Below are 14,616 nucleotides of genomic sequence, written 5' to 3'. Positions count from 1 at the left end.
CAGAGATCTGTGAGGCTCACTACCTCATCTCCTATAGGAATTTGCTCACTGATCACCCTATTAAAATTGTCGTTCCTGGGGCCAGGTGTGGTGGCTCACTCCTGTAATCCCAGCACTTTGGGAGGAAGAGGTGAGCCGATCACCTGAGGTCAGGAATTTGAGATTAGCCTAGCCAACCTAGTGAAACCCCATTTCTACTAAAAAAAAAAAAAAAAAATACAAAAATTAGCTGGGCATGGTGACGTGTACCCGTAATCCTAGCTACTCAAGAGGCCGAGGCAGGAGAATCACTTGAACCCCGGAGGTGTGGGTTGCAATGAGCCGAGATCGTGCCACTGTACTCCAGCCTGGGTGACAGAGCGAGACTCTGTCTCAAAAGAAAATAATAATAATAATAATTGCAGTTGCTCTCCGAAAGCATCTCCTAATCCTTTCATGGCAATGCTTTCTTCCTTTCCAAAGCTTATGTCACCATCTGACCCACTGTTCATTTTACTCATTTATCTTTACTTATCGTCTGTTTTCCACAGTAGAATATAACCTCTGTGGGAACAGGAATTTTTACTTATGTCCCTGTCACCCAGGGCAGTGCCTGATGCATAGTAGGCACTTTGTAAATACCTGTGGAATAAACAAACAGCTACTTTGAATATAAGCATTTAAATCTTCACCTAACAAATTATAGGTTTAACTGATGTTTTTCTAGTGTTGATTCCAAGCCCTCCTCTATTTCTTGCCCGTCCCTCCACTCTGGATCTGCTCTGATGTTTGTTGGGCTGGTCTCTGTTGTAGTAATGCAGGAAATTCTTAACTCTGCTGGCAAATGCTTAGACATGACACTTTAAGTACTGTATTTTTATCAACAATATTTCCATAGCTCTGGCTGTTCCTTTGACAACTAGAAATCAGAGGATTAAAATCCTCTTCTTGTGCTGCATTAAGTTGCCACCTCAGCTACCAATGAATACAGAAACACCTGGAATTTTATTTTTGGTTTAACTACTTCCTGCCTATATGAGGCCCTTACAGTGTATATTCATATACTTATGGAATTTATTCTTTTGGAATAACCCATATTATTTGCCTGAGATTCATCTAGGGTGGTTATTTTTGATGCCAGCTGTAGATATGTCAGGTCTTTCCCTAAAGAACTCCAGCTGCTCTGCGTTGTTTCAGCAAGCAGGAAATTCTGTACCTGGCAGTTCTTGCTGACCCAGCTAGAAGTGACCGAATGACGCATTTCACTTTCAGGGGCTATTGCTGGGTTTTCATATTCATTCTATAAATAGCACTTCAGGGAACACTCAGATACACTGAACATTTTCTTTGCAGTCCAGTTCAGTGCTGGCAGAAGGAAGGTCACATGCTATCTGGTTCTGCACAAGCCACTTGCCCCTTAGTGGATCCTAAGTTCCAGACAGACCCACCCAGAGTGTTCATTAGCTCATAAACACAGCATTACTCTCAGCAAATACTTCTGTGCCATTGTTTGTGCTGCGTTCCGTGCCTGGAGGAATCCTACGTATTCTTTATTATTATTATTATTATTATTATACTTTAAGTTCTAGGGTACATGTGCACAATGTGCAGGTTTGTTACATATGTATACATGTGCCATGTTGGTGTGCTGCACCCATTAACTCGTCATTTACGTTAGGTATATCTCCTAATGCTATTCCTCCCTACTTCCCCCTCCCCTCAATAGGCCCCAGTGTGTGATGTTCCCCTTCCTGTGTCCAGGTAAATCATGCTGCTATAAAGACACAGGCACACGTATGTTTATTGCAACACTATTCACAATAGCAAAGACTTGGAATCAACCCAAATGTCCATCAGTGACAGACTGGATTAAGAAAATGTGGCACATATACACCATGGAATACTATGCAGCCATAAAAAAGGATGAGTTCGTTTCCTTTGTAGGGACATGGATGCAGCTGGAAACCATCATCCTACGTATTCTTTAAGGTTCAGCTCAGGTGGGAAAGCTTTCCCTGAGTTGGCTCAGCAGAAACACCTTCTTCTTCCTTGTGGATTGCCCCATAACATTCGGTCGGTATCTCTTTGACAGCAACTTCAGCATTATAATAGAGTTTGTTACCTAGGTATATATTTTCACACTCTCATCATCCCTTTCTCTCCTCACATCCCGAACTGTGAACCCTCAGGCCTGTGACTTCTGTCGCATGTATCTCTCCCCAACAGTTAGCAAAGGAAATATTCAGAAACATTTGTTGAGTGAATGGCCGATTGTATGAATGAATGAGTTTGCAATCACAGAGGAGAAAGGAGCTCATTTGTTTCCAGCTTAATGGCTTTAAAAATAATCCTGTGTTCATCCTGGCGAACACAGTGAAACCCCGTCTCTACTAAGAAATACAAAAAATAGCCGGGCGAGATGGCGGGCGCCTGTAGTCCCAGCTACTCGGGAGGCTGAGGCCGGAGAATGGCGTGAACCCGGGAGGCGGAGCCTGCAGTGAGCTGAGATCCGGCCACTGCACTCCAGCCTGGGCTACAGAGCGAGACTCCGTCTCAAAAAAAAAAAAAAAATAAAAAATAATCCTGTGTTTAGTTTGTATTTTTTTTTTTTAATTTCCCTAGCAAACACCTTCTACTATGTGCATGGCCAATTGGAGATGAAAAAAAATGTTGTTATATTTAAATACACTTCAGGGAGGCTTTTTCAAATTTTGCTTTTTAAATTCCAAGGCAACAGACGAGTTTGTTCCTTACAGACTTCTTGGCATCTTTCTTTTCACATGCTCTTTTTTGCTCGACCCAGTCTTCAGTCAAATTCCTCCAAAGGGTCTGCTGTAAACAATGATTTTGTGAGCAGTTGTGTGTTCTTTGCAGTGAAAACCCGCCTTGTTTTCTGTTGCTAGGCAACCCCATTCCAGCTGCCATTGAAGAAATGCGCGGTGGTGGGAAATGGTGGGATTCTGAAGAAGAGTGGCTGTGGCCGTCAAATAGATGAAGCAAATTTTGTCATGCGGTAAGAGAGAGCACCCACAGCGCGGCCTCTGCCTTCTCTCCTTTTCCCCACCCCTCCCATAAGCCCTGGGGCTTTTCAAAACTAGTCACTTGTGATTAATCAGTTGTAGCACGCTCCTTAGCTTCACTTCCAGCTCATAGACAAGTGAGTTTAGGAGAGAGGTAAGGGGAATGAGGGAACATGCCCCGAGAAAGTACAAAGCCGAGAAGGCTCAGGCGGAACAGGGATACCCACTCTGCTGTGAATAAAGGGAACAGGGGAAAGTGGAAAATCTCACATCTCATTTTAGATTGTACAGCCAGGTGATTCTGACTTTTTAAATTGTTCTTTTCCTTAAGGGCAACTCTCTGTGAATAAATGTTTTAATGGATTCATTTTATTCTATACCATATTCTTAGTTTTTCACCAAAGCATGTGTAAGTAGCAAGTGGGATTTGAAGACAGATTAAATCTTTGAGTGAGTGGGAAAACTGGAACAAAGAAACAGGGGTAAATTTCAAACAAGGAGGATGCTTGGTAAAGGGACTGAGCAGATTGGTGATGTGCACATCTGTTCCAGGAAAAACAGGAGGCCCCTGCAGGAGATGAAAAGGAATTGCTGAGACATATTCAGCCAGGGGCAGAGACTGCCAAACTGTAGTGGCAGCAGCCTGCACTGCTGGGTGATTCTGCCCAGACATGCTTACCAGCCAGGCATAGAAGGAAAGACAGCAAGTGATTCGATAAAGACAGGTTTGGGATTATCTGGGTGAGAGGGAAGAAGGACAGGGAGTGACAACTTGGAGGGCTCTGGCTAGAGAGAGTGTAAAGTAACACACCTTGAAATCTGGGCTGGGCAGGAAGAGAGCTCTGAGATGAGTGAAAGAGAAAGGAAAGGGAAAAATGATGGGGTCATTCAGAGCAGGGGTGAGGTAAGTTGTGGCTCCTGGCTGTGAATGAAGGAGACGTGGAATAAGAAGAAGCAGCTAAAGTCAAAGAATGGCTTTCTGGAGGGCAAGATTTCAGAGCTCAGGATGTCTGGGGGATGAGTGGACATGTTGTAGAAAAAGAAAACATTTGTTATTGAGAAAATAAAGGAACCTTGAGGATAGACTCTGAGAGGCCTTTCAGGTGGACCCTCAAGTCTCATTGAGGTAGAAATGACTATGAACCAAGTGCCAGCAGACTCTGTGGCCAGGAAGGGTGAAGACCGCAGCAACACCGAGGACAGAAAGCTGAGCGAGATTTTGTATTCCTGTTTATTTTTAGGTATAAATGAGTAACAGTCTAGGAGTGGAAAAAAGGTAGCCGAGAGAATGCTAAGCCACCTCTGAGCCCTGAGCTAAGTGGGAGAGGGAAGAGTAAAGACTTTATTTGAGAGAGTTTCAAGAGAAGCCATGTACTTGTGGGGGCTAAGTTCTCTCTCGGAGTTAGTCTCCCTGAAAGACATTTTTTCTCACTTGTTGAAGCCTGCAGGAGAGTCTAGATCCTTGTCTACCCACCTTTCCTTCGTACAGGTACCCCCAGCGTAGTTTTTCCTCTATATTGCAGTTTTTCTTTTCAATATATACAAATAATAGAAAAAGGGAAAAAGTACAAATGTAATTCTTTTAGTTCCAGTCAATGCAACACCTGCTCACTGAGCACCCATAACCTATGGGCCTTGAGCTGGCTCTGGGAATGGTGTGCTGAACAATCCTGTCATGAATTTATGTCCTAGAGATGTGCTTGCTACCGTGGGGGAGTTCAGACACACAGGAGCTTCTCAAGAGAAGTGGTGTCTGAGCTGAGTCTTCTCTTCATTTCACCCTAAGCAGAGAAACAACCCAAGGGTTCAAGGTGAGAACGACAGCAAGTGCTGTTGCAATGACATGAACAGTGGGGAGAATGGCTTGAGATGGAGCCAGAGAGGTATTTAAGGTATTGGAGTGGAGAAAATCACCTAGAGAGCATGAATAGGTGAGAGCAGAGCCCTGAGCCACCTTCAGGCACCCTCTTCAGTATTTTGGCATTAGGTGAGGCTGAGGAGCCAGCAAAGAACACAGAGAGGTAGGAGACAAGTCCTTGCTGTTGTTGACTAGGTCTGTGACCTACAGTGCATTATTTTACCCTTGCTGGGGCCCGGCTTTCTAATTTGTAGGAGGAAGCAGAGTAGTCAGTTCCTCAGGCCCTTCCCACTATGGCAACTCTTACTCTATCTATGACTGTATGAATACCGTATAATTGTAACACCGTTTATGTAGTTTAGTTTATATTTTCAAATTGCTCTTGAGTATTATTAGTTTATGTGCTCTTTCCAAAAATTATGTAAGAAAGAAGGAATACATAGTATTCAACTCACGGATTCAAAGAAGTTAAGTGATTTCAAGTGGCCTTGATACACGTGGAAGTGTAAATACACTTCGTGCAGTATAATAAATGTATCTTTGTATTATTCATGAGTGTGTATGTGTGTGTGTCATCCATTTGTGAAGATGGACGAGTACTAACATGTAGAAGACTAGGCTTAGGCACCATAGAGTGTTATCTATTATTTCCAGTGGGCCATATTTATCACAAGTAAACAAGACTTTGTTGGCTTTATATGCAATCTGATGTTGATATATTCAAGTTCAGAATTAAAGGGTGCTTCTGATTAGAGTGCCTGGCACAATATTGAGCATAATGTTTCTAAAATATGAGGAGATGAGGGCTGAAAGAATTCAAAGAAGGTAGCACCATAACAAGAACTATGTATGCATATGCCTTTGATTTAATTTCAAGAATAGTGCTGTTTTATGACACATTTTAATTTTTAAAAGCCTTATGTATAGTTTAAATTATAGGAGTAATAAAAGTTGATAGATTTTTTTAAAATTATTTGACCATTTGCAGATCTATTAATAAATCATTGCTTAATATGCATTTTGGGGCATGCTTAATATATCGAGATATTATATATTCAAAATGTAACATTTAATGAATAAATGTAGATCAGAAAGCATGTCGTATGTCTGGTCCTAGACTGTAGGGTGTGTGATGGACAGATGTACTGAGAGACAACATCAAAAAGTAGTGCTGCCTGTACACAGTGATGTACCAGATTACAGTTCAAAGTGTCTTCCAGGAGTAGGATACAACAATTTCATAATTTTCTCTGCTTAAATGTTTTCAAACACATCTTCTAGTGCTGAAAATCAATTTCCCATTTCTCAAAGTAAGCATTTGCTCTGTAGCCAAAAGCAATACTTTAAAAAATAATATTGTTGAATTCAATTTATTGGGAAGGTTTACCAGACAAAAGTTAACAGGGATTGCATCCTCAAAAGGAACTGGTTAACTTGGGGACATGAATGAGGGAACATAATTTTGGTGCCTTTTGAATTATGCTCAAATGTATGTTTTGTATACTCACATATATATAAAAAATGTAAAGGGATTTTGTGATTTTTCTACTTTAAGATTTCTTTCTATCAAGCCCATTTCCCACTTACTTCCACATCCCAATTCAAAGAATATTCGTTTCTTGTTAATTCTCTGATCAGATCTCTTTTAAGATCATGAGTACAGTTGCTAAGACACTTCAGTCATTAATATTTGTTAATTGTGCCAACAGCGATAATGCAAACTTTGAAACATTTTACACCACAAATATGCCTTATTAAAACAATTTGACTTTATTAAATGTGCCTTTTGTGTACATCTTTGTAATTATCAATTTATGAGTTGAGGAACTAAAATTATGGTGTGCTTTTCCTGAGAGAAGAGATACAGGAAAGTGTCACAGATATTTGCACTTAAAGAAAAAGTTTACCCAGAACTTACACCAAAATGTATTGTCGTTATTTTCTGGAAATACATTAAAATTCATATAAAATGTTATCTTTATGATTTTAAGCATGAATCCCTCTGTTCTAGACGATAATAAATAACTGCAAGTTTTTCTTGAGCTATTACTCTGTGGCAGTAGATATGAAAAGACCCAGACACATGAGCCATGGAACACACAGGAAAACAAAGTGTTTACTCATGAAAACCAGTTTGTTTAATAATGACAAAACACGTTGACAGCACTCTCCAGCAATACTCAGAATTTACAGTTTTAGCATAACGTAGCTGATTCTCACATGCTTCCAAGGGCAATTAAGATCAAAGCTGCTTTAAGAGACAAGTATCCAAACTTTAGTCTGTGTTTTATCCTGGAAGTCATCTTCCTCTTTGCAAAGATCAATTAAATCACAAGACCACAATCTGTTACCACAACCGGATGAGCCTGGCTGTTGATGCATAAACTCACTCCCTCATGAGAATCCTCAGGAAACACCACATGGGATATGGGGCAACCACTCTATCTACTCTTGTACATACCTCAAGAGTAGGTTCTCTGACTTGGGCTCCACCCCCAAGCACTGTGTGCTTTCAGTGGGCATTCAGCAAAAGCCACTGACTGGTTAACTGACCTGTTGGCAGCTACCAGAAAAAACAGTATCTTATCACCAAAGAGCAGATAAAAAGAAGCTTCTAAATCAACTGAGACAAGTTTCTGCCTAGGATGCTTTGATGTGGTGACGCTCACAGGGTAAATAAGAGACAAAATCAGAGAACCTGAGCTGATCAGCTGAGTGGGTGCCTGGATACTGGGGGTAATTTGTAGGGAAAATTTAGTTGTTGGGGAACTAGCAGAGACTGCAATATTTGTAAGATATCTTTACCTACAAGTAAGTGATGCTTTTGTTTACTGAAGTGATAAAAAGTTACAGATGCCCTAATGTGGTAGGAATCAAGTTAGACATATGGTTGGAGAGGAGAAATGAGGACTCAGTAATAAAAGAAAGCTTAATGGAAACTATAGGCCCAATTGGCATTTTCATAGATAATAAATGTATATTTAATTATTTTTATATGCTATATCTGATTTGTGATATTTTTTAATATTTACTAAGTGTACACATCAAGGTTAGGGAATTTTTTTATTACATACCGTTTTTAATCCTTACAACAATTCAATAAAAGAGGAAAAATCATCATCCTCATGTTGTGTAATGGAAAAACTGAAGTCAGGCAAATAAATTAACTTGCCTAATGTTCCACAGGCAGAAAGCCATGGGATTTGAATTTGGGGTGGTCATATTTCCCATTGTAAGCATTTATAAGACATGGCGGCCAAGGAAAGGAACTAGGGCAGGGTGGTGTTTTGGGAGTGGGAGTGGGAGTGGAATGGCTATTCCCATCACCAGGGAAACATCACCTGTACTCTTTCCTTTGGCTGAACTGGGATGGTGGATCACTGCATTTATTTGGATGATGAGCCATTATGCCTTCAGCAGTAATCAGCCTGTGCATTGGCCACACACACAGTCAGACATGCTGTGATTTAAGTGAATAGCACATGGCCCTGAATGCACTTTTATAATTTAGATTTTGGAAAAAGAAAGAAAAACACCAGAAAATATATTAATTCTTCCCTGTCTTTTGAGGTTTATGAGTGTGCAGAGGTACTGTAGGTCCCATGTCCTCTAGTGTACCACACTGTCCTGAGCTCTAATTCAGGTCTAAGAATGTCTGTCCTACCCTCTCAAAAATATTTTGAATGGAAGAAATACCTCCTAGTTACTGTCTCTTTCTTTTTTTTTTTTTTTTTTTTTTTTGAGACGGAGTCTTGCTCTGTCGCCCAGGCTGGAGTGCAGTGGCCGGATCTCAGCTCACTGCAAGCTCCCTGTCTCTTTCTTTTTGTAGATCATTTACACCTTTGGCTGACATTATCTTTCTTCCTAAACAGGAGTGGTTTTTATGATAGCATTTGGAAGATGCTGATAGTTAATTATTCATCTAATGTCTATTGAAAGGGAGAGGTGGTTAAAAAAAGAAACAGTTACTTGTGAATTGAGCTAGAATTAATAAAATTTCTATTTGTATTATTCTAACTGATGATTTAAAATATGCGAATCATTCCAAAATGTTTGTTCTTGTTTCTCTAGATGCAATCTCCCTCCTTTGTCAAGTGAATACACTAAAGATGTTGGATCCAAAAGTCATTTAGTGACAGCTAACCCCAGCATAATTCGGCAAAGGTAAGAGTTTATGACTTCTGTTTGTGATGAATGAAGATGAAGTCTTCTCAAGTACTTAGCATCTCAAAGGCAGTGAGCATAGTTCAGTTTGGGAAATCAAGAGGAAAACCATCCGGACAGGCAGGAAGGATGAAGAAGGGAATTGTAAATAAGGAAAGCAGGATTATGGGAATCCAAACAGTATTTTATGCTTCCTCTGGGATTCTGTTTCTTGCCTTTAGAGATGGTAGAAATAACAAGAAGATCAATTGTTTTGCTTAAAGAACAGCACAATATTCTGCTTCCTCATTACTGCTACTTTTCAATTTGTTGACTTCAGTCCCAATTTATTGATTGGCAACTGTTAACTGAATTAATATCAAGAATAAAAACAAAGCAATGGCTAATCCATTACATTGCTTTGGCCAATCCATGCATGCTTTACAATAGCAATATTGTCAGAATGTACAATAATATGTGGTTATAGTATACTATATCACATTACATTATATTATATTCAATCATATTTGGGAGAGCAGTTGTAAAATTCTTGTTCTAGTATCAATTCCAGAAATCTTGAAATTCCCTGGAATCTGGGAAGCTGCTGTGGGAGCTTCGGCGGGGGCGGGGTCAGTCTCTAATTGATGAAGTGCATCAGCGAGCTATCAGCTGTTTCTCCAAGGACTGTTCATTGTAGAGAAGGAAGAATCAAGCATTGCTTTAGGTCCTTCTGTGTCCCTAGCAATTAGGAGTGAAATATCCAGATGTTCTGGGCCCAGGCGCTTGTCATCTAAATAAGTCCCATCCAAGTGAACGGCATGTGTGTTCACTTTTTCACAGTGTGGCACTACTTGTTTTGGTTCATAAGTATTCCCATAAAATACGTATCTAGAAATGCAATCAGCTTTTAATTTTGGGAGATATTGTTAAATTACCCTCCCCAAAATGTACCATTTATCTTCAATAATGGATAAGACTGATTGTTACCCATATGGAAAAACAATACTATTTGTGGAAAAAAAGGATACATTATATTTGACTTAATTTGCATTTTTCTGAATATAAGAAGAGCTGAGTGGGTATTGACTATTAGTATTTTTTCTTCTGTTTCTTTGTATTTTTTGCCTACTTTCGACTTGCTTTTAAAAATATTTTTCTATTGATTTATAGGAACTCTATATTATGTATATTAAGTCTTTGTATCAAATATTTTATTCTAGCCTGTTACATATATTTTAATTTATATTCTATTGCAATTTAAAAATTTTTATGCAATGAGACTTTTTAGTATTTTCCTTTATGGTTTCTTTTTAAAAAACAATCTTTCTTTGGATGATCTTTCTTACTCTGATGCTCCTCCCTTCCACGAAAAAAAATCCTGAATTTTTCTAATGCATTTATAGTTTATATTTAGAAATGTAATCCATATAAATGTATTTATTTTTATTCTTGTAAGAGTAATTTTATTGTTTTTCAATGCAAATATATATTCATTATAAGAAATCAAACAGAAAAGTACAAAGAAGAAATGAGAACACTTACAAGAAATTTTTTTATTAAAACAATTTATTTTTATATACCTATAGATTCACAGAAAATTGCAAAAAACAATTTACAAGAAGGTTCTACATAGTCTTTACCCAGTTTCCCCCAAAGGTGACATCTTTGACTATTATTTTGATTTGGGAATAAAATAACTTTTAAGCAGGAACACATGTTCCTTTGGAGGGAAATGAAACATTTAATATATTGTATCCAAGACCAGAAGATTCTGTTTTTCTACCTGAATATGTGGAGTTGTTGTAAGATTTAAAAAGGAATGTGAAAAAGAATGTTCAGAGCAAGATTTAGAACAAGCTGAGGGAGAGAGGAAGGGAGGAAACGAGGGAGGGAGGGAGAGGGAGAGATTGTTTTTTGGGGAAAAATATAAATACAAATGGAGGAAGGACAGTCAAAAATTAAATTTTGAAGAGGAAAGTAGAACTGTTTTTTAAGACTTAAGCTCACTGTGAAGAAAACATGCATGGACAAGCAAGAATCATTATCACTAACGTTGGTAAGTATTTAGTTCACATTTCTGTGTGCCAGGTTCTGTGCTCTTTATAGGTAGTGCCTCACTTCATCCTTAAAACAATCCTAATAGACAGGAGCTATTTTAATTTATGCAATTGACAGAAGAATCCTGTGATGTGGTGAATCTAGGAATCTGTTCATACACACAGCTGCTAATAATCGCCTGGGACTTCACCCAGGCCTCTCTTATTCCAAAGCCCATGCTCTCAACCAGGGACCATCTCTGGTCACTGCTGACCAACTGCTTTTTCTCTGTTCTCACACTACAACACAGAAGACTGTGAAAAGAACCAAGGTTGGGGGGTGTCTGGCTGTTTCCAGGGACCAGCCCCCACCCTGAAGCTGCACAGGGCCTCAGTCAACTCATTAACATGCAAAAAGATAACACCGTGGAGTTTCTAAAGATTTTAGGCGTTGTATGCCACGAAATGAGATCAAAGATCTCAAATATATATTTCAGAATATTACACCATCACACCCTCTCATCTTTTTCCGAAATCCATATGTTGCCCAAGGAGACAATAGAGTTTTCCCAGAATAATCAACATAGAAAACTTCTGCCACCAAATGTGTTTGTGTTTTCCCCCCCCACACCAAGCAAGCAAGCAGTTCTGCAGCAGACACCAGCGGGGTATCTCCAATTCAATTCCAGCACTATCTACAGATAGTGTCAGATCCCACAGACTGAGGGCTCAGTCCTACAAGACTACCCGCAACCCCTACCAGTCACAAATCTAGGCCTCTGGAACTTTTGACTGACTGGCTTCAAGTTGGGGTTCCCCCAACTCTCTTTTTGAGTTTGATTAATTTGCTAGGGCAGCTCACAGAACTCAAGGAAACACTTACTTACATTTACTGGTTTATTATGTTGCAAAGGATTCAGATGAAGGAGTGCATAGGATGAGGTATGGGGGAAGGGACGCGGAGCTTCTGTGCCCTCCGTGGGCACATCACCCTCCAGAAACCCCCACTTTCTTATCTGGAAGCTCTCCAAGCCCTGTCCTTTTGGAGTTTTATGGAGGCTTCATTAGCAGGCATGATTGATGAAACCATTAACCACTGGTGATCAACTTAACCTGGAACCCTTTTCTCCTCCCCAGAGGTCAGGGAGTGGGCCTGAAAATCCCAACCCTAGAATCCTGCCTTGATTCTTTCCAGTGAACAGCCCCCACCTGGAAGGGCTGGTCAGCTGTCAGTCAACTCATTAAGATGCAAAGAGGTATCACTGTGGAGTTGCTAAAGATTTTAGGAGTTACAAGGTCAAAGATCAAATATATATTTCATAACATTACACCATCACACTCTCTGATCTTTCCCTGTGATTCATGTGTTGCACAAGGGGACAGTAGCATTTTCACAGGTTATACATAATTTTGTAAAAGTGAAAGTTTCTTTACTTTAAAAAATGTATTCAGGCTGGGCGCGGTGGCTCAAGCCTGTAATCCCAGCACTTTGGGAGGCCGAGACGGGTGGATCACGAGGTCAGGAGATCGAGACCATCCTGGCTAACACGGTGAAACCCCATCTCTACTAAAAAATACAAAAAACTAGCCAGGCGTAGTGGCAGGCGCCTGTAGTCCCAGCTACTCGAGAGGCTGAGGCAGGAGAATGGCATGAACCTGGGAGGCGGAGCTTGCAGTGAGCTGAGATGCGGCCACTGCACTACAGCCTGGGCAACAGAGCGAGACTCCATCTCAAAAAAAAAAAAGAAAAAAAAAGTATTCAATGTAACAACATTTCTGTTCAAATCAACATGCATACACCAATTCCATTTTGTAACATAAGAAAAAATTGCATTTACAATAGCATCAAATAATATGATACATTTAATTAAACAAGAAAGCAAGTCCTCTTTGGAAAAAATATGAAATTTTATTGAGAGACACTTTAGACAACCTGATTAGATGTACTGATAATACCATGTGCATGATTGAAAGACTCAGTATTGTAAAGGCACCAGGTCTACCCAAATCTATCTACAGATTCATTGAAATTCCAATGGAAATCTTCATGATGCATGCATGTGTATATGTGTGTTAAACTTCAAAAGTTATGTAGAAATATGAAGAGCCGAGAATAACAAAGAAGCTCTTGAAGAAAAAATGATTGGCAGCGTTGCTTTATAAGATGTTAAGACTTGTTAAAAAGCTATTATAATTAAGACAATGTGGCTCTGGTGCAGGGATAAACCAACTGAGCAGTGAAACAGAATAGGATACTCCCAAGTATTTCCACATAGATATAAACCATATATATGACAGATGTCATATTTATATCAGTGATATAAATATGAAGAGTCGAGAATAGCGAAGAAGTATAAATTTTTCAAAACAATGTTGGGATAATTAGATTACATATGGGAAAAAAATAAAGTAAATTAAACCTCAACCTCATCATAACGCATACCAAAAATTATTTTCAGGTGGTTAAGACTTAAAAATAAAGCTGCTGGGCCCAGTGGCTCACGCCTGTAATCTCAGCACTTTGGGAGGCCGAGGCTGGTGGACTGGCTGAGGAGTTGAGACCAGTCTGGGCAACATGGCAAAACCTCATCTCTACCAAAAAATACAAAAGTTAGCCGGGTATGGCGGCATGCAGCTGTAGTCCTAGCTACTTGGGAGGCTGAGGCATCAGAATTGCTTGAGTCCAGGAGGTCAAGGCTGCAGTGAGCCAAGTTTGTGCCACTGCACCAAAGTCTGTCGAGTGAGACCTTGTCTCTAAAATAATAATAATAATAATAATAATAAGAAGAAGAAGAAGAAGAAGAAGAAGAAAATTTAAAATAAAAATAAAAGCAACTAACAATACAGCTAGGGACAAAGATGTAGCAAGTAAAACTGTAAAGAATAATAAGTAATCACTTATCAGGGTAGGAAGAGTATTGGGTTCAGGTGTGGAATAATGGGACTTCTGGATTGCTAGAAGTGTTCTTTTTCTTGGCCAGGCTGGTGTAACATGGATATAAACTTAATAATGATTCCTTAGGCTGCACATGTATGTTAGATGCACTCTTCAGTATATATACTTTACTAAAAACGTAAGAAAAAGATATGCTAAGTGATGGAGGACTATACAACTTATAGTTAATTTTAAAGGTTCTCGGTTTGCTTTTTTGACAAAATTGAGTTCCAGAGAACTATACTAGAGTGTAAGTTCTATATAAAAGGGATCTCAGTGTCTTGAACATAAGGATTGGTAAAAACATTTTTTTTTTTTTTGAGACAGTTTTTCACTCTTATTGCCCAGACTGGAGGGTAGTGGAGCGATCTTGGCTCATTGCAACCTCTGCCTCCCCGGTTCAAAAGATTCTTCTGCTTCAACCTCCGAAGTAGCTGGGATTACAGTCATGCGCCACCATGCCCAGCTAATTTTGTATTTTTTGTAGAGACAGGGTTTCACCATGTTGGCCAGGCTGGTCTTGAACTCCTGACATCAGGTGATCCACCTGCCTTTTCCTCCTAAAGTACTGGCATTCCAGGCAGGAGCCACCGCACCTGGCCAATAAAAATATGTGAATAGAAATATAGTTAAAGCCTTATCAGC

General features: G+C 39.6%; 1 protein-coding gene across 2 annotated transcripts in view; it reads left to right on the top strand.

The window, feature by feature from the left end:
* Positions 1-14,616, top strand: part of ST8SIA1 (ST8 alpha-N-acetyl-neuraminide alpha-2,8-sialyltransferase 1) — a 143,732-nt gene that overhangs the window by 78,472 nt on the left and 50,644 nt on the right. The window contains exons 3-4 of one of the 2 annotated variants that reach the window (XM_025403847.1): positions 2,883-2,992; positions 8,929-9,021. In XM_025403847.1, the coding sequence (XP_025259632.1) occupies positions 2,883-2,992; positions 8,929-9,021 (203 nt within the window). The remainder of the gene's footprint in view (positions 1-2,882; positions 2,993-8,928; positions 9,022-14,616) is intronic. The other variant, XM_025403848.1, reaches the window with a different exon arrangement.

This window comes from Theropithecus gelada, chromosome 11 (genome assembly GCF_003255815.1).
Source record: "Theropithecus gelada isolate Dixy chromosome 11, Tgel_1.0, whole genome shotgun sequence".
NCBI classification, from domain to species: Eukaryota; Metazoa; Chordata; class Mammalia; order Primates; family Cercopithecidae; genus Theropithecus; species Theropithecus gelada.
Note: the sequence above shows the minus strand (reverse complement) of the source record. Positions and strands in the feature narration are given on the sequence as shown.